At 46.7% G+C, this 25,760-nt stretch overlaps 2 protein-coding genes across 7 annotated transcripts in view; both read left to right on the top strand.

The window, feature by feature from the left end:
- Positions 1-475: 475 nt before the first annotated feature.
- The window catches only part of RLN3 (relaxin 3), a 135,885-nt gene continuing 110,600 nt past the window's right edge, over positions 476-25,760 (top strand). The window contains exons 1-2 of one of the 2 annotated variants that reach the window (XR_014559420.1): positions 476-704; positions 3,962-4,466. Coding sequence is in view for 1 of the 2 variants with exons in the window: in XM_083720007.1 (XP_083576133.1) it covers positions 545-704; positions 3,962-4,218 (417 nt within the window). In the remaining variant the exon portion in view is untranslated. Of the gene's footprint in view, positions 705-3,961; positions 4,557-25,760 lie in introns of those variants that run through there. The other variant, XM_083720007.1, reaches the window with a different exon arrangement.
- IL27RA (interleukin 27 receptor subunit alpha) overlaps positions 9,137-25,760 on the top strand; it is an 818,781-nt gene continuing 802,157 nt past the window's right edge. For all 5 annotated transcript variants that reach the window (XR_014559352.1, XR_014559353.1, XR_014559354.1 and 2 more), the window contains exons 1-8: positions 9,137-9,602; positions 12,112-12,193; positions 15,051-15,183; positions 17,117-17,286; positions 19,105-19,259; positions 20,285-20,438; positions 21,700-21,779; positions 24,728-24,923. Coding sequence is in view for 1 of the 5 variants with exons in the window: in XM_083718999.1 (XP_083575125.1) it covers positions 12,127-12,193; positions 15,051-15,183; positions 17,117-17,286; positions 19,105-19,259; positions 20,285-20,438; positions 21,700-21,779; positions 24,728-24,923 (955 nt within the window). In the remaining 4 variants the exon portion in view is untranslated. The remainder of the gene's footprint in view (positions 9,603-12,111; positions 12,194-15,050; positions 15,184-17,116; positions 17,287-19,104; positions 19,260-20,284; positions 20,439-21,699; positions 21,780-24,727; positions 24,924-25,760) is intronic.

Below are 25,760 nucleotides of genomic sequence, written 5' to 3'. Positions count from 1 at the left end.
CAGCGCCACCCACGTCCCATTTGATATGTATCCATGTTTAAAAATCAACAAAAGTTAAAACAGTAAATGGGGGTGAAAGACTCATGCAGTGTGAATAAGTACTCTCTGTCCTGAATCTTTTAACCTTCAATTTCAACGGGATGGCCCTGAGTTCAAGCGTTATGAAAGGGGGGGTGGGACACCTTCTCCACTTTCTCCGCACCAAGTGGTACCTCCATCAGTGTGCAGCTCCAAAAGGCCAGGTAAACAGTGAACACAATTCCGCACTTGCCATGCTGATAACAAAGAAAAGGTTATCTCTGACTAGCTAGCGTTATCAATAGCAGTCATCCCGCCCGCCCCCCCCGCCCCCCAAAAACCCTGCCCATTGTCCAAGAAAGGTCTACATCCCTTCCTGATGATAATTGGCTAGATAACCTTGAAGGACATCCTCAATCACTCATGATGGTATAAAGAGGAGCAAGGCACGTTGAGAGCAGGCAAGAAGGCAGATAGGAATTGTGCAGCGCCCAGCATCTCTCGACCATCCTGCCCGAGTCCAGCCATGCCCAAGATCCTTTTGGCTCTGGTACTCGGGGTGCTGCTGTCTGAGTTGAAGCTCCCAAGTGAGGCCAGGACACCACCCTATGGTGTCAAACTGTGTGGCAGGGAGTTCATCCGCGCAGTCATCTTCACTTGTGGAGGATCTCGCTGGAGACGGGCAGGTGAGTGCTTGGAGTGCTAGGGACTGTTGACCGGAGGGGTGGGTGGGAGAGAGGAGGAGCGAGGCCTCCTCTAGCCAGGACCAGTCCTAACATTGGGCAAGAGTGACACAGCTGGTTTTCAGAGGTCCAGCAAATTGTTAGTCATTTGATTTTACCACAGTGGTACCTCAGGTTACAGACTCCGTTAACCCAGAAATAGTACCTCGGGTTAAGAACTTTGCTTCAGGATGAGAACAGAAATCTCGTGGCAGCAGCAGGAGGCCCCATTAGCTAAAGTGGTACCTCAGGTTAAGAACAGTTTCAGGTTAAGAACAGACCTCCAGAACGAATTAGGTTCTTAACCCGAGGTACCACTGTATTGTTATAGTTGCACTGTGGTCTAAACCACTGAGCCTCTTGGGCTTGCCGATCAGAAGGTTGGTGGTTCGAATCCCTGGGATGGGGTGAGCTCCTGTTGCTTTATCCAAGCTCTGGCCAAACTAGCAGTTCGAAAGCATGCCAGTGCAAGTAGATAAATAGGTACCGCTGCGATGGGAAGGTAAACGGCGTTTCTGTGCGCTCTGGTTTCTGTCACAATGTCCCGTTGCGCCAGAAGCAGTTTAGTCATGCTGCCACATGACCCAGAAAGCTGTCTGTGGACAAACACTGGCTCCCTCGGCCTGAAAGCGAGATGAGCGCCACAACCCCATAGTCTGGACTTAACCGTCCAGGGGCCTTTAGCTTTTTTTGCCTTTTACTGCCAGAGAGTGAGGAAAGGGACTCAGCTGACAAAATAACTTGGCTACTATGCGGTTTGCCTGGATGCGCCAATTGTTTATTTTATTGCATTTATATCCTGCTTTTTCCTCCAAGGAGCTCAGTGTGGCATACACAGTTCTCGTTTAATCCCCACAACACTGTGAGGTAGGTTAGGCTGAGAGGCAATGACTGGCCCAAAGTAACCTCAATTAGCATCATGGCCAAGTGCAGATCCCTCGTCTCCCAGGTCCTAGTCCAATGCTCCAACCACTAAACCACACTAGCTAAAGGCAGGTCCTGGTTGGGGACCCCTGGCTCAAGGCTGTGGGTGGTGGTGAGCTGTGCACAGCCCCAGCACAGATGCTACTGATGAGATTCTGATAAACAGAAGCTTTGCATGGAATTTGCCCTCCTAATTATGCTCAGAAATGATCTTCTGTGAATTATGACATTGAATACATGCGTGCATGAATGTCCAGTATGTATTTGACATTTGGCACCAGTATTTGATATCCAACGTTTTTTCAGTAGCAGTAGTACATGTTTTATATGCCCTATAAGATATCGAACGACAGAATAATTTGGCCACAATAAGGAAATTTTGTCCATGGCATGATTATTTTCCACCTAGTCATTTTGACACTTCGGCACCCTATTTGCAAAATTTAACAATTCCAAAATGCAGATGCGCTTTCACTTTCACAAGATTGAATATACTGCCTTTGGCTGTATTTGAGGGTCGATTTCAAAAAAATGCACTGGAAGAACGGTTACCGTACTTTTCTGTGTATAAGACTAGGGTTGTTTTTTTACTAAAAAATAATATTTTAAAAAGGGGGGTAGTCTTATACATGGGCAATCTCCTCCCATTTTCTTAATTTTTAGTCCCCAAAAATAGGGGTCGTCTTATACACAGAGGCGTCTTATACATGGAAAAATACAGTATGTCCCTGTGGAGATGGCAGTATTGAGTCAGTGGCTCATGTGCCTCTGGCTTGCAATCTTTATGAAGATTTGAGGAGTGAGGTTATTACCCCTCTATTATTGTCCATGCCAGGTTGCTCTCCATGTCCTTTCCTTTAGCAGATCAAGATAATCAGGTGATAGCAAAAACTGCAAGGTGTTTAGTGGGGGCACTTAGAATAAGATCTATTATTTGATTGATGTAAACCCCCCAAATGTATTTTCTATAGTTAAGTTTTTACCTCTATCTTCAGTACATTTTATTTTATTTTATTTTATTGCTATGGCTATGGCTAGTGGCTGATGCAAATAAATATTCTTCTGATTCTGATTTATATGATGGCTGACTTGTATTAGCATAAAGTTTTTACTAACGTCATTCATTCATTCAGCTACGCAGAAAGCATCCTCTTGAACAGGTGAAAAAAAAGGACAGTCAAATTTAAATCATTACTGCCAAATCATTTATTTGCTACCATATTTATAGGCATCTTTGTTTAGATGACTGTCCCCCAGGCTCCTTTGTTGCTGGTTTCTTATTTTGAAATTTGAACTCTAGCTGAAAATTGACAGTTACATTGCAAAGTTTGAAAATTTGCTAGAACTGGAATTCGCTGAATGTTTTGCTTCAGCTCTGCTGCCCCCAATCTATCCCTTTCTTTCATATAATATATTGAATTCTTAACAGGGGCATTGCTGGGTCCTTAAAGGATTGTGGAATTTGAACCCACAGGAGGCAGTGATGTCTCCCAACCAGGATGACTTTAAAAGAAGCTTAGACAAATTCTGGAGGTTGGTGGGACATGGGTGGCGTTGTGGTCTAAACCACTGAGCCTCTTGGACTTGCTGTTTGGAAGGTTGGTGGTTCGAATCCCCGCAACGGGGTGAGCTCCTGTTGCTCTGTCCCAGCTCCTGCCACCTTAGCAGTTTGAAAGCACACCAGTGCAAGTAGATAAATAGGTACTGCCAGAGCTTTGTTTCCCTTAAAAAATGTTTGGGATACTCTCATTTTGACTCAAGAAAATCACCATTTTTCTAGTTCAAATCGGGGGAAATAAATACAGTAAATGGACAAAAGTACAAAGATTCACAAAATGTTTAGGGGTATGCGTATCCCCAGAAAAAAAAGCACTGGGTACTGCTGTGGTGGGAAGATAAACGGCATTTCTGTGCACTCTGGCTTCCGTCACTGTGTCCCGTTGCACCAGAAGCAGTTTAGTCATGCTGGCCACATGACCCAGAAAGCTGTCTGTGGACAAACGCCAGCTCCCTCAGCCTGAAGTGAGAAGAGTGCTGTACCCCATAGTCAAATTTGACTGGACTTAACCATCCAGGGGTCCTTGACCTTTTTTTACCTCTTATGTTCTTATGACTCAAGGTGCAGATCCATGCCATGACACAAATTTGCATAATATTTGCTTACAGATGCAAATTTAGGCAGAAAATACCCCTGGTAGGGATGGCATGATTTTGAACCCTGATCTCTCTTTCTGTTTGCTGAGCTACATGCATTGTGCCTGCTCCCCCCAATTTTCCATATTGGATTCTCCTTGCAGGAAATGTCGGTGCCCTCCCCGGAGGAGATTCTGCAGAAGCCTTTGCTGCAACTTCCTCATCCAATGAATGGGTCCCGATCCATGCCCCGCCGAAAGATCCGTCTGACTATTATGGGAGCTGGCATGGCCAGCAGAGCCACAGTCCCTCGGAAGAAACCTGGGGCTTTGACCGTGGAGCCCGAGATGTTTTGGCAGGACTGAGCAATGCTTGCTGCAAGTGGGGCTGTAGCAAGAGTGAAATCAGCTCCCTGTGCTAAGGGGCGGCGTGCGAGGTTGAGTGTGGGTGTGGGTGTTTGACAAAAAGGGAATTCAAATATTCAAATATTTGTAAACTTGAAGCTCAGGCCATCAGACACAAAAATGTGCACACAGCTGACCATAAATATGTCTATTAAAGCTCCACCCCTTTCGCCAAGCTAGGAAAATGTGCCCAAGAATTATAATTCCCAGCATCCTATGAGACAAGGTCTAAACCACTGAGCCTCTTGGACTCACCAATCAGAAGGTTGGCGGTTTGAATCCCCGCGATGGGTGGGGTGAGCTCCCGTTCCTCTGTCCCAGCTTCTGCCAACCTAGCAGTTCAAAAGCACACCAGTGCAAGTAGATACCATAAATAGGTACCGCTATGGCGGGAAGGTAAACAGCGTTTCTGTGCGCTCTGGTTTCTGTCACCATGTTCTATTGCACCAGAAACTGTTTAGTCCTGCTGGCCACATGACCTGGAAAGCTGTCTGTGGACAAACGCCGTCTCCCTTGGCTTGAAAGTGAGAGGAGCGTCACAACCCCACAGTTGCCTTTGACTGGACTTACTGTCCGGGGGTTCGTTACCTTTACCTACCCCATACTGGCATACTGCCAGACAGCTCTCCTAAGTGGCTACCTACACAATTTGAGTGGGATTTAATGATTCTGGCAAGTCCCAATTAATTGACAAATTCCCACTCTATCATTACTTCCCTTACGCTGCTCCTCTCCTACAGTTGCTGTTGATAAACCTGAAGTTTGATTTCCTACAGCCATTACTGCAATAGGAAACCAAATGTACCTGTAGTCACAGTGGAACAAGGAACCCTCCCAAGTGGTGCAGAGAAATGCTCACAAGGAATGTGTCATGCCCTGGTCTCTTGATGTGTGTGTGTGTGTGTCTGTGTCACGTTTGATCTTACGAATGTGCAGCTGAGTTTTGCTTTGAGTAGGATGGCATTGCAAGCAACAGTCTTTGCCCTGCTGCTGCTTCTCTGTTCATCAGTTCCTTCTTCCTGGAGAAAGACAGTGTTTGTTCTCTTTTAAGATTGCACATTACGTGAAAGCTGAAATAAAAAGCTGAAATGAAACAAAACAGAGAGATGAACTTTGTTGACATGGAGGGTAACAAGAAGGCCCTTCAAGGTGGATTTCATAATCATAATCATAATATCAATGTTGATGACATAAGCAGGCCTAAAATTAGAAATGCCGCAGCAAGTTTGCTTAAAGTATGTTTTAAACCAATTGGTGGGGGTTACTCCATGATGGTGCCATCATAGCGAAATTTCAGAGAAGCCAATGGCCTCCACTAAGCAGAATGGGCAAGAGGGCCCTCAAACACAAGAAGGCTAGCTTACCACTATTGTGACATATATCACAACCCAAAGAGTCCCCCCCGCCATTAAATCCAGAATCTAAAATGACCAAGCTGCTCCACTGTCCACCCTACGAGAAGTGCCTGAAGAATTCTGAGCAGATTCTGAAGAGTTTCGATAAGACCAACGAAATCTCTCAAGGTGGTTCTTGCATCTGCACATACTTCCAGTCTGTCCAAAGTTTCATTAAAGCCCTGGGTATTGAAATTGGAATTCCTCGTTCAACTGGGCTAGGTAAAGAGGAATGACTCTTGGGGGTCTAACCAACTGAATGCTGTATGCCGGAGGTTTTCAACCTTTTTGAGTCCACGGCTCCCTTGACCAACTACCTTCTTTCTGCGGCACCCCTGAGGGGCTCAGGAGCCCAGTTCTGTCACCCCTTGCCTGCAGAGCTGGCAATCTCTTGTCCTTTTTCGAACACCCTCCCTTGTGGAGGGTTCCCTCAGCCTCCTCTCCTCTCCCCTCTCCTTGGGAGCTGCCCCCCACATCCCAAAGAGAGATGCCTCCTCACGTCACCCTACAGGAGCCTGGGCAGAGGAGGCACCCAGCCTTAGTGGCCAAACGGAGAATGGCCAAAGGTATCCAAGCACTCACCTCCCAGGCAGGCCTTGCACACAGCAAGCTTGCCCGCCCGGCCTCCCACTTGTCTGTCCATTTTGTTGGACAGGCAGCAAAGGCTGACAGACTGACTGGCTGGGCTCCCTTGCCCGCTTCTTGCTTACTCCAAGGCCACCTCAGTTCCTAGCACCCAGCACCTCCTGGCCAGCCCCAGAAGCACCATTCACCTGTGGAGCTTGCAGCCAGGGCTGCTGCAACAAACAGCAGTGCAAGCCTTTGGGAGGCAGAGAATCAAGAGGGCATCAGAGGAGGGAGGGAAGGAAAGGAAAGAAAGAGGGACAGAGGCCAGGGTTGCCCACGGCAGTATCCAAGAGGCAACGGTAGAGATAGTTTCCAAAATTTGGCTCCAGAATCTCTGCACCATGCAGCAATCCCACCACACATGGAGCAATGTTCCAATGTGACCACAACCATGCCAGCATAAATTAGAGCAGCGGTCAGCAAACATTTTCAGCAGGGGGCCTGTCCATTGTTCCTCAGACCTTGTGGGGGGCCGGACTATATTTTTTTTTGGGGGGGGGGGGAATGAATGAATTCCTATCCCTCACAAATAACCCAGAGATGCATTTTAAATAAAAGAACACATTCTACTCATGTAAAAACATGCTGATTCCCGGACTGTCCGCGGGCTGGATTTAGAAGGCGACTGGGCCGGATTCGGCCTTCAGGCCTTAGTTTGCCTACCCATGAATTAGAGTAATCTTTGCCAATTCTGGATAGGCGGAGTCAGAGCTGTAGCTAGGGGGTTGTTGTTGCCAAATGCCAATGTGTTTGCATTATTAAGTTTGTTATGAATAAAAAAATCATTTTAAGTTAGAGCTTAATAATTATTTCACTATTAATATACTTTTTTTAAAAAAATATATTTTTAGTGAAGAATTTTAACAAAAAAATTATGAATCAATATAACCAATTACATTTCCCCCTTTTTCTCCCCTCCCTATCCTCCCTCCCTCTCCCACCCTCCAGAGACTTCCCTCAGCTCCCTTCTCTGATTTGTTTGCACATATTATTCTCTGCACGTTAAAAAGTTATACATATCATTACCTTATCTATACTATGTTCTACTAATAAATTTGTGGATGTTTATTCAGAACCTGCCAAGGAATCCAAGTCCTTTTGTTGTCATTTTAAATAGTTTGTAAAAAGTTCCCATTCTTCCTTAAAGTCACGGTTGTCCTTCTCTCGTAGTTTATCTGTTAACTTTGCCAATTCCGCATAACTCATCAGTCTTTCTTGCCATTGTTCTTTCCTTGGGACTTCCTCATCCTTCCATCCTTGTGCTAATAAGACTCTTGCCGCTGTCGTAGCAGACATGAATAAATTCTTTGTTTTCCTTGGCAAGTCTTGTCCTAAAATAATACAGTAAAAGGTACCCCTGCCCGTAGGGGCCAGTCTTGACAGACTCTGGGGTTGTGCGCCCATCTCACTCAAGAGGCCGGGGGCCAGCGCTGTCCGGAGACACTTCCGGGTCACGTGGCCAGCGTGACATCGCTGCTCTGGCGAGCCAGAGCCGCACACGGAAACGCCGTTTACCTTCCCGCTAGTAAGTGGTCCCTATTTATCTACTTGCACCCGGGGGTGCTTTCAAACTGCTAGGTTGGCAGGCGCTGGGACCGAACGATGGGAGCGCACCCCGCCGCGGGGATTCGAACCGCAACCTTTCGATTGGCAAGCCCTAGGTGCTGAGGCTTTTACCCACAGCGCCACCCGCATCCCCTAAAATAATATACTTCTTCTTAATTGTATTTCAGTTCAACAATTACCGTACTTTGAAAAAATACATATTTTGTTATGTGTAAATGGCTTTAGATACCTATTAGGTATCTAATAGCATATATTCAACACACAAAATATATTCAGCACACACAAAAAATAGCATATATTCAACACACAAAAACAGTGACAATTTGTTGTTGACAAAGGACCGCTGGACATATCAAAGGGCCCATTACCTCGAGTAGCTTAGGGCCTCATCAAACCTAAATCCGGCCCTGGGGTGGAGGCTGGCTGAGGGTTTTGCCCCAGGTGAAGCCTCCAGAGGGGCATCACAGAGGCTCCCAGCCTCTCTCTGTGTGTATGCAAATGCGCATGGGGTGTGTGCCAAACTGGTCTTTTGACCCGGGTGAAATACAGTGGTACCTCGTGTTACAGATGCTTCAGGTTACAGATGCTTCAGGTTACAGACTCCGCTAACCCAGAAATAGTACCTCGGGTTAAGAACTTTGCTTCAGGATGAGAACAGAAATCATGCAGTGGCAGTGGCAGGCCCCATTAGCTAAAGTGGTGCTTCAGGTTAAGAACAGTTTGAGGTTAAGAACGGACCTCCAGAACGAATTAAGTTCTTAACCCGAGGTACCACTGTAAAGCCTAGTATCACCCCTGGGCGGATTAGAGTCCAATGCCATTTTCACACTGCTTTCAGTGTGGCTTCCTGTATTCTTACAGAAATTGTATTTAGTGGCGGTTTAGACCCCATTGCTTCCCATACTTTGTCACTCCATCCGTAGACCCAGATCATTCTCCAATAAGAAGAGTGTGGGGGTGTGGGACGCCGCCAGAGCAACCCCCACCCACTGCCCGCCAGGCTTTGAGGGGCGCACTCATAGTGAACTGCGACACTTTGCAAGACTCGCAGAAATAGCGCTGAGCTCGCAGGGCGCTTGAGCTGCTGCGTCCTTCTCAGTCCGGCTGCGCTCGGAGCGACGGTCGCCGCCCTCCGCCCACGCTGCGCCTCTGCGCCTTTGCGCTTGGCTAAGGCTCCCTAACGTTTCCCCACATTGGGGGGGGGGGGTTGGACTAGATGACCCTCGGTGTCCCTTCCAACTCTACAATTCTGTGATTCCCTCCCATAGCCCCGCACACGTGCTGGGAGGAATGGGCGCCCTGCCCGCCCACCCCACCCACTCCCCAAGCAGGGGAAACGAGTGAGTTTGTCGTGTGAGTCACGATTTGGATGAGACACGATTTCCTCTTTACCGAATCCCGGCGTGGCTCTTGCTTTTCTTCCACCCGCTTCCCCCTCCGCTCTCAAAAAGCCAGGAAGGCCAAGGAAGGGAGGCTTGTCGCCCCTTCCACCCAGGAAAGACGAGCCCCCATCGCCCCCCGACTGCGCTCCAAGAAGGAGCAGCCCGTCGCGGAACAGGCTTGGTGCGTCGCGGGGCGGAGCGTGATCGGGCAGCGGGAGGAGCGAGCGCCCCGACACTTAGTGCCCTCGAAAAGAAAAAAAAGCCCCGAGCTCATTTCCTTCCTCCGCGAAGAGAAGAACCCGGCTCGGGGGGTCGTCGCTCCTGAGTCTCGCCGGGGTCCCCGAGGGGCGCCTTGGGGAGCGCGCGGCTTGGGGAGCCATTGTCTGGCCGAGCGGGCGCTGGAGTTTCCTCCCGGCGCGCAAAGGATGCCGTGTAAGTAACGAGGCGAGCCGATGACTTTCTCCCCTCTGGGATCTCTGGGGGGATCCTGCTGGCACGGTGGGTCCTCCTCGGTCTTCTCTCTTAGCAGGTGGGACGGGCGGAGGGGAAAGAGGATCCGGATTAGTCCCGGAGGCAGGGCAAAAGAGCCGCTGCATCATCGACGAGGCTTGAGCTGGGCAGGCTGCTCGCTCGGGATCTGGGGCCGGAGCCGGGAAGGGCTCCACCACAACGTGGTTCCGGGCTCTCCTTTCATCCGCTTCTCTTCCTTTCTCCAGTTTGACGTTTGATGCCTTTAAAGCGCATCTCGTCCCCTCCCGAAGAATTCTCCCCCCCCCCATTTTTTTTATTGATTTTCCAAATTTATGACAAACATATAAAAGAAAACATAAAAAAGAAACACAAACAAACACGCAAACATAAATGCTAACTGTAATCGTTCCATTTTTGTTAACATTGTTGGGTGACTTCCTCGAATCCCCCTGGCTGAATTTCCATATATATCATTGCAGCAGTTTTCCAAAACTAATTTCACCTAAAAATTACTTAGTCAATTAACCTCTTTCTTTCTTTTCATTTTAACTTTAAACATATTGTTCTATAACATCACATACAGTGGTACCTCAGGTTACATATTCCTCAGGTTACATACGCTTCAGGTTACAGACTCCGCTAACCCAGAAATAGTACCTCAGGTTAAGAACTTTGCTTCAGGATGAGAACAGAAATCGTGCTCCGGCGGCACGGCAGCAGCAGGAGGCCCCATTAGCTAAAGTGGTGCTTCAGGTTAAGAACAGTTTCAGGTTAAGAATGGACCTCCGGAACAAATTAAGTACTTAACCCGAGATACCACTGTAACACTCCCACTCAGTTTTAAATTTTTGTTTTGTTTTGTTTCTGATTGCCATTGTCATCTAAGTACTTAACCCGAGGTACCACTGTATTTAAATCCTAGGCCAATCTGATACTTGCAAGTAATTCTGTTTAAGTTATCTTAACACATTCAGTTGTTAGGGTCCCATGTTTGATCACCTGGCTCACAGAAGATGACTTTTTTGGTGGAGATTCTGTGGCCCCGTGCCTGATGTGACTTGATACCTTAGATCAGGGGTCAGCAGACTTTTTCAGCAGGGGCCCGGTCCACTGTCCCTCAGACCTTGTGCGGGGGGGTCGGACTATATTTTGAAAAAAATAAATGAACGAATTTCTGTGCCCCACAAATAACCCAGAGATGCATTTTAAATAAAAGCACACATTCTACTCATGTAAAAACACGCCGATTCCTGCACCGTCTGCGGGCTGGATTGAGAATGCAATTGGACCGGATCTGGGCCCCGGGCCTTCGTTTGCCTACCCATGACTTAAGTAGAGCTCTGCTGGTTGAGACCAAAGGCCCATCTAGTCCAGTGTCCTGTTCTCATTGTAGCCAATGAGATGACTGTGGGTGTTATGTACTGAAGTTCTCACCCTGGGCCAGCAGGGGGATACCGTAGATAGTTATGCAAATGAAGGATCGAAAGTGACGTTCAGTGATTGGATAGTTTGTATGCAAATGAAGGATCGAAAGTGACGTTCAGTGATTGGATAGTTACAGAAAATGGTTACTGTTGCATTCTAGTGGTGCTCTATATAAGCAGGCTGACTGAGCTCCTCAGTTCAGTTCTGTTCCAGCTTACAAATAAAGAGCTGCTTTGGAAGAATCGCCGTGTCGTCTGATATGTTCGCCCACAACTTAACAGTGGGAAGCTCAAAAGAATGACCTGAGCACTCGCCCAACAACTTGTGCTCACCTGCACCCGGCATTCAGGTGCATACATTGCTTCTGACATTGGAGGCAGAACATGGAGTTATGCAGTCAGCAATGGCTCCCACTGGAGCCATAGTACCTGTGGCGTTGCCAGTGGTGAGTCCCACACAGCTGCTTCCCCTGCCAGTCTTTGTTTTTTCTTTTAATTAATTTTTATTAAATTTTCCACTTTAACAATCCGATCAAATCAAATTAAACATTCCAAATTATACATATACATATCAAATAATCCAAATATTCTGCCAAATTTTTAATTTTTAATAGGACATCCCATGCTTCAAGTTTGGAGGGTTCTGATCATCTCATACGTCTACTGCTTTTCATAGACACTTCCAATGGTTCCTCTAATTCTTTCTGTTGTTAAGCTTCCTTCTTTCACAGCTTCCGAGTTGTTCCCACAAGCGAGTTAAAACAAGCAATGATGTGTTTCTGTGTGGATTTTATGTCTATGATTCCCCTCTATAAGTTCGCAGCATCTCCTCACACGCTGGTGTTTCTGCCAAATCAATCCCCTGCCAATCTTTGAGCTCGTAAAAAAGTTTTGTGCTTTAGTTCCTTGAAGGTTCCAATGTGCCATTCTGACATGGGCACACAAATAAAGTCCACATAAATAAATATAGTAAATGGGGGGAGGCATTTAATTCAGTGCTGCTTGACTTTGTCCTTATCTCATGATCCACCATTGCTGTCTCTTAGGACATTGCTGGCACTATGGGAAACAGGGGGAATGCAGCGTGGCTGTTGCTTCTGTCGTTAAAGGTCTTTGGGCTGAAAAAAGGTAAGGTATCAGCATTCATCATTTCCTTCATACAGGACTGTCTCAAAAATTTCATAGCTGAGCCAATTACGACTCCTGCTATTGTCTCTCACACACAGCTGTGTGGCAACTGATTATTCGTGGCACTGTGCATTTGTGCGACTATCCCAACTCCCGGTATGCCCCACGGAGGACCTTAAGGTCCATAAATAGCAACACCCTAGAGGTCCTGGACCCCAAGGAAGTCAGATTAGCCTCAACCAGAGCCAGGGCCTTTTCAACACTGGCCCCGGCTTGGTGGAACGCTCTGTCTCATGAGACCAGGGCCCTGCAGGATCTGATTTCTTTCCGCAGGGCCTATAAGACAGAGTTGTTCCGCCTGGCCTTTGGCTTGGAATCAGTTTTGATTCCCTCCCGCTTTTTCGTTTTTCCTTTCTTCTCCTGTGATGAGGCTGCATTTTAATGTTTTAATGTTGTATTTTAATCTTGTTTTTAAGTTGTATTCATTCAACTTGTTTTTATTATTGCTTGTTAGCCGCCCTGAGCCCGGCCTTGGCTGGGGAGGGTGGGGTATAAATAAAATTTATTATTATTATTATTACGTGCGAGTGGCTGGTGGCATAGGTCTTTAATGCCACAAGTCTAAAATTTGGGGGACGCAAACCAGCCTGGGCACCAGAGTTTGTGATGCTAATTAGCTAGGCTGGTGTGATACCACCAACATCAAGCTTGCCCGGGAGCTAAGCTCTCTCGGAATGGAAGGAGACAGGTGAAGCAGTGGGTTACAGGTATCTGAAGGGTGGTGTAGGAGACAGATAAATGCGTGAGGGAATAAGTGCAAGGGAGATAATGTTTCAGAATGAGAAGGGTGTGAGAGGGCAGGGGAGCAAGGACAGGAAAGGCTGTGAGCTCTTGGGGAGAGAGGGCAGGAGGCAAGGCGGACAGAGCAGGGAGTGTTTGAGAAGCAGAGACTTGAGAAAACTGTTGTGACGTGGGGTTTGTGATTTCAGCTCTCTTGACATAATATGCTGGAGACAGTTCTCTAGTAACACTTCTTTATTAAAGCAACAAGACTGAGACCTGAGGAGGGGAGAGCTACATTTATAGGGACAGGGAACTAGCTAGAAAGGATACATTTTGAAGGGAACAATATCAGGCAATCACAGTCCTGCCTTTTGGAGGCAACCAATAAGACAGAGGATCCAAATACAGCAGCTTAAATGAACCAATGGTAGCTGTACCCTCTGGAACCAAAAGGCTGTTACTTTACTCTAATGCAAATACAGACAATAATAATACAGATATAAAATCCTTTGACTCAATACACAACAAAAACAGTAAATGGTGAAGACATGAAGGTGCAGGTGAAGGAGAAAGCAGGACTAAGGCCTAGAGACAGCAGGGGCCTGTGTGGTAATGGCAGGAAGGAAGTGAAGATGCTGAGAAGGTGTGTGTGGTGGGGAGCTGTGGGTCAGAAATGCAATTACTGTTGAGCCTTTTAAGCTGCATCTGTAGAGGAATGATGAGGATGATTTATAAATTTTTTATCCTGCCCTTCATCCAATGAGCACAGGGTAGTTTACAATCTAAAAACATCATCATCATCATCGTAATTCATTCCCCCACCCATCCGGACAGTTTACAGTACATATAAAAACCTCCCAATACAGGGCTGCCTTCAGATGTTTTCTAAAAGTCATATACAGTCATACATCGGCTTACAGACGCTTCAGGTTGCGTTTTTTCGGGTTACAGGTGCGCCAAAACCTGGACGTACCAGATCGGGTTACTTCTGGGTTTTGGCGGTTTCGCATGCGCAGAAGCGCTAAATTGCGCTTTGCGCATATGCAGAAGCACCGAATCGCAACCTGCGCGTGCACAGATGCAGCACTGTGCTGTGGGTTGCAAACGCTGTGGGTTGCGAACGGGCATCCCGCACGGATCACGTTCGCAACCCGAGTGTCCACTCTAATGGTTCATTTCCTTAACATCTGATGAGAAGGCGTTCTACAGGGAGGGTGCTACCACTGTGAAGGCCCTCTATCTGGTTCCCATAACATAGTAACATACAAAAACAATACCTGCCCCCCCTCCCCGTTCAAAATCATATAGATTGTTTAATTAGCCACAGGTCTGGGAGAAGAGGGATGTTTTTACCTGGCACCTAAATATATGCAATGAATGTGCCAGGCAAACCTTCCTGGGGAGAGCACCCCACAAATGGGGAGCCGCTGCAGAAAAGCCCCCCTGTTTTATTCTGGATTCTTTGGGGAGATGTTGTAAACCCCTTAGAGATTTGTTTTCTATAATAATAATAATAATAATAATAATAATAATAATACCACCAATGGGGGGAAATGGGACCTAGAAATTCCATTGTGGTGACTGCCATCTATGTTTAAGGTGCCATTTGGTGATTAGCTTATACAGTGTAACCTCGGTTTTCAACTTCCGAAACGTTCAAAAACCGAGGAGCAATGGGCAATCGGCAAAATCCATTGAGAAAATGGAAAAACACACAGCAGAAGCCGTTTGACTTCCGAGGTGCATTCGAAGATGGAAGCAATGAATTCCGTGTTTTCGGCGTTCAGCTTCTGAAATGTTCAGCTTCTGAGATGCTTGAAAACTGAGGTTCCACTGTATATTGGAGATGTTTTAATGATGTTTGTATTGCTCTGTCACTTGTTGTTTGCTGCGCTCTGCTCCTTTGGGGGGTAAAGTGCAGGATAGAAATGTAACAAACAAACAAATAGAGAGAGAAGGGTGCTAATTCTGTCTGGGCAACTAGGATCACTTCCCTTGAATTTTAATAGTGCAAGATAATGGCTGTGTTTTCTGTGGCTTAAGTGCTGATTTTGGAATATGTCTCTATTTGCAGGTGACCCTGATGCCCCCACAGACCTGAAATGTTACCAGTCAGTGCCCAGCAATATTGTGAACTGCAGTTGGTCTACCAGGGAGCCTCCAGATGCTAATACTACCCATGTCCTCTACTATAAGAGCCTGAAATTGTAAGCAAGACATTACCTGTGTTTCCCTGTGCTGGTCCAGCCCCAGAGAGCCTGTGGATTTTGGCATGAAAGAGGCAAAACTTCCGAAATGTCAGGCAGAATTTGCTTTGTCGGTGTGTGTGTGTGTGTGTGCATCGGTGCGTGTGTGCGCTTGGGTGGCAGTCCTCACAATGTGCTGCAACTTCCTCACTCTATTGTTAGCCGCGTTGGTCTCAAATGCCATTTCAGCATTCTTCAGGGAGGCAAAAGGGCTTCTACCAAGGTCTTGTCAGCAAAAGAAGTCACTGCATTTGATTGACAGAGCCTTCCAGGGAGTTTCTGACTCTGGAAGTTACCTGCCTGGACAGGAGTTGTCTGCCATTATGCTTCAGACAGCTTTGCAAATAAGTCCAGACTCATCATGAGCCCACAGACCTTGCTTTTAAACTAACCTGTCTCCTCACACATCACTCTATTGGCTGGCGTCACTGTGAGTCGGAAAGTCCCCTGCCGAAAATCTCACGTCTGCTTGAACTTACCAGGTACCCTTAGGCAAGCCAGACTCCAATGAGCCAGTGGCGTAGCGTGGGTTGTCAGCACCCGGGGCAAGGCAAGTAATTTGTACCCCCTAACCCGTGGATTTGCGCCCCCTAACCCCCAGATGTTGCGCCCGGTGCGGCCGGCCCCGCTGTACCCCCCACGCTACGCCACTGCAATGAGCCCCACATCTGCAGTATGGAGACAATAGTAATACCTCATAATTATACCTCATAATTCCTCAGATACCCTATTACTCGGAGGGAAAGTGTTCAGGTTGACTTTAACAATCTCTGCATATAGACCACTTCCAGGCCAGTCAGGAATTAAGCTCCTGTTGCCCAGTATTCATTATGACCTTTCTCTGTGTCTTTGCATGGGGCAATCGCTACTTCCTACTTACATCTCCAAATTCTTGATTATTTTTCACAAACCCTCCATATTTGCCTGTTGCTTACTTTTTAAAAAAATAAGTCAAATATGTACTGCTCTTGGTTTGTAGATGAATTGGCATTGGGGTTTTTTAGCAGGCATTCCTAGTCATTCCAGAAAGCAATTGGATTTGGATTTGATATCCCGCTTTATCACTCCCCTTCAGGAGTCTCAAAGCGGCTCACATTCTCCTTTCCCTTCTTCCCCCACAACAAACACTCTGTGAGGTGAGTGGGGCTGAGAGACTTCAGAGAAGTGTGACTGGCCCAAGGTAACCCAGCAGCTGCATGTGGAGGAGCGGGGAAGCGAACCCAGTTCACCAGATTACGAGTCCACCGCTCTTAACCACTACACCACACTGGCTCTCTAAAATTTGTGGCAGTACTGTATATTTATTTATTTCTATATCACATATGTATTATTATTATTATTATTATTATTATTATTATTATTACTACTACTACTACTGTAGCCAACACAGAGGCATGTGTATGAAAATGCATAGTCTTGGGAGACCAAATTTACAAATTCCACACTCAGAACAAAACAAATTACCCACTTTACATAACTCTTTATTCTGAATTGGAAATGGGGGATTTGCAGGATTTTTGTGGCAAGGTTTTGCAAGGAATGGTAAGTCCTGGGCAATATATTTGTATAACCAAAGGTAAAGAGACCCCTGACCATTAGGTCCTTTCGTGACCGACTCCGGGGTTGCAGCGCTCATCTCGCTTTATTGGCCGAGGGAGCTGGAGTACAGCTTCCGGGTCATGTGGCCAGCATGACTAAGCTGCTTCTGGAGAACCAGAGCAGTGCACGGAAACGCTGTTTACCTTCCTGCCAGAGCGGTACCTATTTATCTACTTGCACTTTGACGTGCTTTCGAACTGCTAGGTTGGCAGGAATTTGTATACGTAAGGAGTGGCAAATACTCACTTTTGATTCATGTCGCAATTGCCTTTCCTCTTTCTGCCTCTTTCTCTAGTCATCCTGGCGAACCCCCCAGGCGTGGAGCTCCCGGCAAGCAGAACTGGTTGCTTATTGAAAGGCGCAACCTGACACAGGGGGACAGCTACAGTGTTTGGGTAGAAACCAATCATGGCATGGCTGGGATTGCAACTTCCGCTAAGTTAAACTTCAGCCTGCATGAAATAGGTGAGAGAAAATAGGCACAGAGTGCTTTGGGGAAGGGTCTAGATAAACTTGCAGATGAGGATAAAAAAATATTACTAACAATAGTAAGGGAAACAAGGTAAAGGATCCCTGGACGGTTAAGTCCAGTTTAATTCGACTATGGCGTTGCGGTGCACATCTTGCTTTCAGGCCGAGGGAGCTAGTGTTTGTCCACAGACAGCTTTCCGGGTCATGTGGCCAGCAGGACTAAACTGCTTCTGGTGCAACGGAATACTGTGATGGAAACCAGAGTGCACAGAAACGCCATTTACCTTCCCGCTGCAGTGGTACCTATTTATCTACTTGCACTGGTGTGCTTTCGAACTGCTAGGTTGGCAGGAGCTGGGACAAAGCAGTTGGAGCTCACCCCATCACGGGGATTCGAACCGCCAACCTTCTGGTCGGCAAGCCCACGAGGGTCAGTGCTAAAAATGGTACCAGTGCGCTTGCTCACTTGTGTGTATCAGTGCAGGCTCAGTGTCAGCATCAGGTAACTCTTAGCAGTTGCTGAGACCCCAACAGGGGACCTAGTGGCAGTGCTGGCCTTCATCCCCAGAACTAAACAGCTGGGCCTGTGAGTACCACTTTGGAATTCCCACAATGCCTTAAGACCTAACCTGATGTAGCATCACTGTGGGGTATTGTGGGAAATTCAGGATGCCACTACTTCCACCACCATGAAAGCTTGTGGATGGGGGACCAGTGATGTGGGAGGCTGGGCTGCCAGAGGGCACTCTGCCAAGGGCCATCTCACATCTGGAGCTGATCTTGCATCTGTGTGGTACAGGACAGCTTAAATAATGTTGTTACGCTGCAATAGAGGATCACGCCTGCAGATTCCACAGTGATGTCACGAGCTGTGAAATTCCAGACACCTCAGCTTTTCTATTGTTCAAGAAAAAATGGCAACTTATATCCCTAAAGACTTTGACACTTGAAATTATGTGGCTGAGGCTTTCAGTGGGTTCTGTTAAATTTATTTAAAGCAGTTTCCAGCCCATCCAAGTTATCTCTAGTTCTGCAACACCCACCTCTTCACTGCATTCAGTCCTGTGTGTGCTTTCTCAAAAATGTGCGCACAAATCCTGTGAGTAGACTAAATTGTGAAAGTGAATCAAATGCGCTATCTCATGTTGCATTTTTGTTTGGTTGGTTTTGGCCTCCCAATATTTGGATCCTGAAAGAATTTAGGACACCTTGAAAAGTCACTGCGCTGACTGCAGAAGTCCACCTAATCTCTCCCTGACTTCTGAGAAAAACACTAGGCTGCTTCCTCTTGTTCATAAGAAACCAGTAATTTTAGTAATAAAAACAGTGGAAGTTGTGATGTGGAATTGAAGGCCACCTGCTCTGTGGACATGCTGACCCTTGATCTTACTCCTTAGCATTTGTTTCCTGGGTTTTGTTTAGAGTTTGTTGTTACAGTGGTACCTCGGGATGCGAACGGGATCCATTCCGGAGCCCCGTTTGCATCCTGAACAGAAAGTAAGATGCGACAGTGTGTCTGCGTGTGCGCAGGTTGCGTTTTGCCGCTTCCGCGCATGTGCGCGACGTCATTTTGACCGTCTGCGCATGCGCGAGCGGTGAAACCCAAAAGTAACACACTCCATTACTTCCGGGTCACCGTGGAGTGCAACCCAAAAATACTTATCCTGAAGCATATTTATCACAAGGTATGACTGTATAGCATAGTTATGGCTCCATTCCTGATGCTTTGAGTGGAGAGTGGGAAGTGGGAGTGAAGGATAAGCAAGAAGGGTTCTTGTGCCTGAGGGCCTTTCTCTGCGTTGCGTCTTTCAGTGAAGCCTCCTCCTCCTGATCTGGAGCCTGTGGTGTTTGAGTCCTCTGTCGCTACAGTGAGTTGGAAGAACCCTCACTGGTCTGAATCCCTTCATCACCAGCCGCTCACCTGTGCCCTTCGATACAAGATGTCCAAGGACCACAGCTGGACCTATGTGAGTCTGTTTTGTTTGGATGCATGGGTCTGTTTCCCCATCCCATCAGCTGTTACCCAGCTTGCATTCTGGGAGAACTGCAACCTGAGGAATCTGAGACAATTATGGTGTTTGGCACATCACAGCAACAAACCTGGGAGACCAAGCATATTCTCTGTGGGTGCACCTTGAAATGATTTGAGAAGAAAGCACAGAGACCTCAGTGGAAGTTAAACAGCTTCCCAAACTGGAACAGAACCTAGGAGTCTCAGCTCCAATTGTTTGGCGTTGCTTTCCCTCTCAGTGATAAAAAATAACAACTTATTATTATTATTTATACCCCACCTTATTCCCTAAGAGGGGCTCAAGATGGCTTACAAATAATAATAAGAACAGAAAAGACACGTTAAAAACCGATTAAACATTGATAGAATTAAATTAAAACCATACAATTAATTGCTGTAGAAATAGCATGGCACCAGCCCTTTCATTAAAAGCAGTCAGTTTTCAAAAACCTGTTGGAACAATAAAATCTTCACTAGGCGGCAGAAAGACAACAAGGAAGAAGGCAGTCTGGCTTCTCTAGGGAGGGAGTTCCACAATTGTCTGGAGCAGCCAGCGCCGAGAAGGCCCTGTCCTGTGTCCCCACCAAGTGTATCTGAGATGGTGGTGGGACAGAGACAAGGGTGTTCTCTGAAGATCTCAGAACCAGGACAGGTTCATAGGAGGGAATATGGTCTCCTAACACCTCACTCCCCGTGCTCTCCTGCATCTACTCCCCCCTAAACTTCCTGCTATTCTGATGAATGTTTATGTTGATGATTTTTGTTTTGTTTTGTTTTTATTATTTTTATTTGAAGGCAAGTATATCAGCACAACAACAATAGCAGGAGAAAATGGGGTTGGGGGTTGTTTAACCTGATTTGTGAGATGTTTTCTATAGATTCTTACTTTAAAAGAGGAATATAACTGCTACTTCTATTGCTACGATGAATAATAAGAGTAATAATAATAATAATAATAATGACGATAATGTTCTTTCCCAGCTGCGTGAGGAGCATGTAGACCAGGAAGGGTATGACCTGGAGGACCTGAAGCCATTCACTTCCTACGAGGTGCAGGTACAATGCATTCCAGAAATGAAAAAAGGTTTCTGGAGTGAATGGAGTTCTTCCCAGACCTTCGTAACCCCAGAGGCAGGTACGTACAGCCCTGGAAGGGACACAAGTGGCACTGTGGTCTAAACCACTGAGCCTTTTGGGCTTGCTGATTGTAAGGTCAGCAGTTCGAATCCCCACGACGGGGTGAGCTCCCGTTGCTCTGTTCCAGCTCCTGCCAACCTAGCAGTTCAAAAGCATCCCAGTGCAAGTAGAAGGTTGGAAGGCTGGTGGTTCAAAGCCCCATGACGGGGTGAGCTCCTGTTACCCTACCCTAGCTCCTGCCAACCTAGCAGTTCAAAAGCACAGCAGTGCAAGTAGATAAATAGGTACCATTGTGGTGGGAAGGTAAATGGCGTTTCTGTACGCTCTGAGTTCCGTCACGGTGTCCCATTGCACCAGAAGCGGTTTAGTCCTGCTGGCCACATGACCCGGAAAGCTGTCTGTGGATAAAGGCCTGCTCCCTTGGCCTGAAGCAAGATGAGCACCGCACCTCATAGTCGCCTTTGACTGGACTTAACCATCTAGGGGTCCTTTACCAATACCTTTTACCTTCAGTTCAGTAACAGTTCCGTACCAGAATTTCATGTCATGTTGGACTTTAGTTTCTTCCTTGCAGTCTGATGTCAATGTGCTCTCATTATGGTCCCCTTCTCTTTTCCTGGAGGAAACATTCTGTCTTTAGGGACGGATGCGCTAACATCACAGCAGGATCAAACACCTGTCAGTCACACGCACGTCTCACATTTTTGAGATGTACACTTGAAAATGTAGGTGTACAACTGAAAAATATATATGTAAATGTGGGGAGAGGCCATTGTATAAGGAATTAACCTTGTACTCTCAGACCTTATGTGGGATGGTTGGGGTTGGGGTACTGAATCATAGAATTCCAAAGTTGGAAGGCATTTTTGAGGTCTTCTGATCCACCCTCCCTGATGACCCCAATTTCAATGCAAGTTTCACAGCGCAGGATGCAACCGCAGAACCTGTGACTAGGGGGCTGCCCAGCATTTGCTTAAATATATCCAGAGCCCACCAACTCCTTAGGCAGGTATTTTTGGGATTCAAGATTCTGTTCTTCTCTTGGGGGAACTGGTTCCAAGCAACAAAATTGGAGTATAAACCTGATCATTACTAAATTACCATTGTGCATTTTGTTTCTGTCTGCATGGAAAACGTCAATTGTGCATGGTGCCTTATTCATTTGTTTCTTGGACTTATTCTTTGAGGAAAGCACCTGCGATTGTCCAGCTGCTCTCTTAGCTCCCACTAACCACCTGTTGCATCTCTGTTGCCTTTAGCTCCACTGGGTCAGGTAGACGTGTGGCAAAAAGTTGGTGTTTCTGAGAAAGGTGTTCCAAGTCGCTTCCTGCTGTGGAAGGTAAAGTGAACCTTGCTGGTCTCCTTTTTACTGTACATACATAAGGGGTGAATGAAAATTATTGGAGTACTACAATATATCCAAAACAATGGGAGAAATTGGAAGGATCTCAAAAGAGAAGATAGATAGGGACTGGAAGGTGTTTAAAAGATACTTGCAAAACCATATCGAAAAATCAGAACTCCTATTAGAATAAACAAGTTCCGTTTCAAATACTGAAATACTAAATAAGATGGATAACAATGTGTAATAGAAAAAGAAGTATGAAATTAGGCTAAAGGTGTGTGAAAGAAAGTAATAGAAGTGGAAAGAAATTGCAATTGGGTAGATTGGAAGTCTAACACAAAGGTGGGGTGAGGGGTGGTGGATGGTGATGGGAAAAGGAATTATTTGTGGGATTGAGTGTAAGTATGTTTGAACACTTTTAAGAATTATATGAAATGTATGTTTGTATGCTTGTATATTTGTAATATATGTGTATTAATGATGAATTATTTTAACAATAAAAACTTATTGTAAAAAATTAAAAAAAGAATTTTTTTTTGAATTTTAAAGAATTTTCACAGGATTTGAGGAGCCTTGGAGTGTATAATACATGGAGCCTTTTGGCAAATGAGCAGACATACACTCCCTGCTATTGGCTGGCTGGCTGGGGGGAACCTGAAGTTTATTTAGTTTAACTGAATTAACATCTCGCCTGAGCTGTAATGGCTCTCTGTGCTCAGCTATTGGTCATAATAGCTTCTGGGAACTGATGGCGCTACACAGACCACAGACTGCTAGCAAATATGCTGAGCTTTGCAGCAAAATGAAGTTACTATGCTGTCAGATAACAGGGATGTTAGCAAATCATGGTCACTTCCTCTTAGGACTGGTGCACTTTTTTTTAATTACAGCTGTGAGCTGCTTTAGGGGAACCTTCTGGCGGTTCCCTCACTGCGAGAAGCAAACCTACAGGGAACCAGTCAGAGGGCCTTCTCGGTAGTGGCACCCGCCCTGTGGAACGCCCTCCCACCATATGTCAAAAAGATAAAAAGACATCTGAAGGCAGCCCTGTTCAGGGAAGCTTTTAATGTGTGACATTTTAATGCATTTTTAATCTTTGTTGGAAGCCGCCCAGAGTGGCTGGGGAGGCCCAGCCAGATGGGTGGGGTACAAATAATATATTATTATTATTATTATTATTATTATTATTATTATTAGGGTTCCCTATGGGGCCAGAAATATTATAAATATTGGTTTTCTTTCTTTAAGGGAGATTTGTGTTTGCAGGCCCAGAAAGCAAATTCTAATCAGGTTTGCTTTAGATCTGACCTCGCCATAACCACGCATGCGTTTGGCCTGCATCAAGCTAAACTCTACAATTCTATGATTCTGTGTTTAGTTTCCTGCATTGCAGGGGGTTGGACTAGATATCCTTTGGGGGGGGGGTCCCTTCTAACTCTACAGTTCTATACTTCTATAAGAAGAATGCATACTTTTGCCAAGTTTGCCAATTGCCACCTGTAAATTGATGTTCCATAAATGTCTGTGGTGCACTCATGGCCTATCAAACAAAACAACAGGAAAAATACCGTGCAGGATAGGGTTACCAGATTTCCCCGGTTCCCGGGGACAGTCCCCGGATTTGCAAATCTCCCCGGAAAAAATCCGTCCCCGGAATGTCCCCAGATTTGCAAATCTGTCCCTGGAAAATGTGGCAGCGGCAGCCTCAGCAGCCCAGAGCCAGCCTGGTAGCGCAGTTGGCTCTGGCTGGCTTCAGGAGCTGCTCACTGCCGTGGCGCCCACCATTTTTCCTCACCAGAAGTCCCCATACGATGTGTCTTGTGCGCATAGGATGTGTCTTGTGTAATCTCCTGCCCCCTTCCCCCTTTGATTTGACTGATCAGGGGAGGCTCGGGAACTGTGGGTGGGCGGCCATTGCCCAGTTTTTAAAAAACTGTTCATTTACCGTATTTTTCGCTGCATAAGATACACTTTTCCCCTCTTAAAATCTAAGGGGAAATGTCTGTGCATCTTATGGAGCGAATGTGTGGTCCCTGGGGCTGGGGGGGAGGAACCTGGGCTTCCCTCACCAGCCCCGACCAGCTTGGCTTTCCCCACCGCCAGCCCCACAAGCGAAAGGAACCCGAGGCTATCTGGAGAGTGAGAGGGGTCGGTGCGCACCAACCCCTCTCCCTCTCCAGGCTTCAAAAATAGCCGCCTGAAGCCTCCAGAGCGCAGCGGGCTCCGAAGCTCCGGAGGCTTCGGGTTCCTTTCACTGAAGGGTAGGTGCCCCTTCAGCTAAGGTGCAGCGCTCCTTTAGCTAAGCAAGAGGAGAAATGGAAGGGGCTCCATTTCTCCTGCCGCTTCGCTGAAGGGGCGCTGCGCAGAGAGGGGGATAATTTTTTCCCCTTGTTCTCCCCCTCTAAAAAAAGATGCATTCTATGGTCGGGTGTGTCCTATAGAGCAAAAAATACGGTATGTTTTACAGGGTGCGAAAGAAGGGCTTTGCACCTTTATACAATATTCATGTGTGCTTGGGCCCAGGGTCTTTTGCCTCACCAACACTAGAATGAAATCTGAGTGCTTTTTCATGCAGTTGCTGTTGATAAAAAACCTTATTTTGCCCATCTTTCCCTTGCCAGCTTCCTGCCCTATAGCAACAGCCCAACCTTTTCTTATCACCCCATTCCCTCGCTGAGAGGAGATGCACCCTGTGGACCTTTTGCCCTGTCTTTGCAGTGTGTTAAAGGCTCAGGACTTTCCATCTAATTAAATAAAAGTAGTTACACCATCTATGACTCTCTGGCTGCTGTGAGTGTGAGCAGGGACTGCCGTGCAGCTGTGTCCTTAGTGAGCAAGATCTGTTTGACTGGGTGGGCTTCTTCAGGCTTTTCTTTTCCTTTGTTTTCTTTTACAACCTCTATTTTTGACCAGAGGAACCTCTGCTCACCTCCCTTTCGCAGGCACCAGACCCAGAAGCAGCTCGGGGAGTCATCCTGGACTACGAAGTTGTTTTCCGGGACCATGACAAAAACATCACTACGATGGTGTGCCTTTGCTGCCATGCTGCCCTCCCTCTTTCCGCCGACTACGCCTGGGTATCGGCCCGAAATTCCGTTAAGAATACGCTGCCTGCCAACCTCAGCTTGGAACAAGCAGGCAAGAGTTGTTGATAATGCCTTATCAAAGGGCTGCTTGTAAGGGGTCTTTCCTCTCACGCCCGCCCTGTTTCCTGCCTTTTCCGCCAAGACTAGAGCTGAGTCATCCTCACCGCTGATGGGGGAAGGTGGTGTTGTTGCCCTCTGTGCACCTCCCCTAACATCCTGTTCGTGAGAGAGCGCATTGCCTGTCACCCAAACTCTTGCCAGACCTAATAAGAAAATGCAACCCTATATGCTAATCCTAACATAGCAACTCAGCTACTCTAGTTCGCTTGGCTTGAAAGTGAAGTACAATGGACGCTCAGGTTGCGAACGTGATCCATGCACATTTTCAACCCCCAGCGTCCGCAACCCGCAGCGTCACGTCTTCACATGCGTGGGTTGCGATTCGGCACGTCTGCGCATGCACAAAGCGTGATTTAGCGCTTCTGTGCATGCACGACCGCCGAAACCCAGAAGTAACCCATTCCGGTACTTCCAGGTTTCGGCAGTCCGCAACCTGAAAAAACGCAATCAGAAGTGTCTGTAACCTGAGTTATGACTGTAGGGCCAAAATTGTGTTGTGCCTTCATTGCGCTACAACTCCCATCAGCCCCAGCAAGCATGGTGAATAATTGGGGGTTGCAGAAACTGTAGTACAGGGAAGCCTTTGGTTCTCCCTAGGTTACTGAGCTACAACTCCCGTCAGACCAGGCAGCATGGCCAATGTCCAGGAATGATGGGGGTTGTAGTTCAGCAACATCTGGAGGGCCAAAGGTTCCCCATACCTGGTATAGTGCAACAACATATCTGGTTGTCCAATTCCGACCCCCTCGCCTTAATAGTTTAAAGTACC

The sequence above is a fragment of the Podarcis gaigeae genome (genome assembly GCF_964106915.1).
Source record: "Podarcis gaigeae genome assembly, chromosome: 17".
NCBI lineage: Eukaryota > Metazoa > Chordata > Lepidosauria > Squamata > Lacertidae > Podarcis > Podarcis gaigeae.
This window is presented reverse-complemented; position numbering and strand designations above follow the sequence as displayed.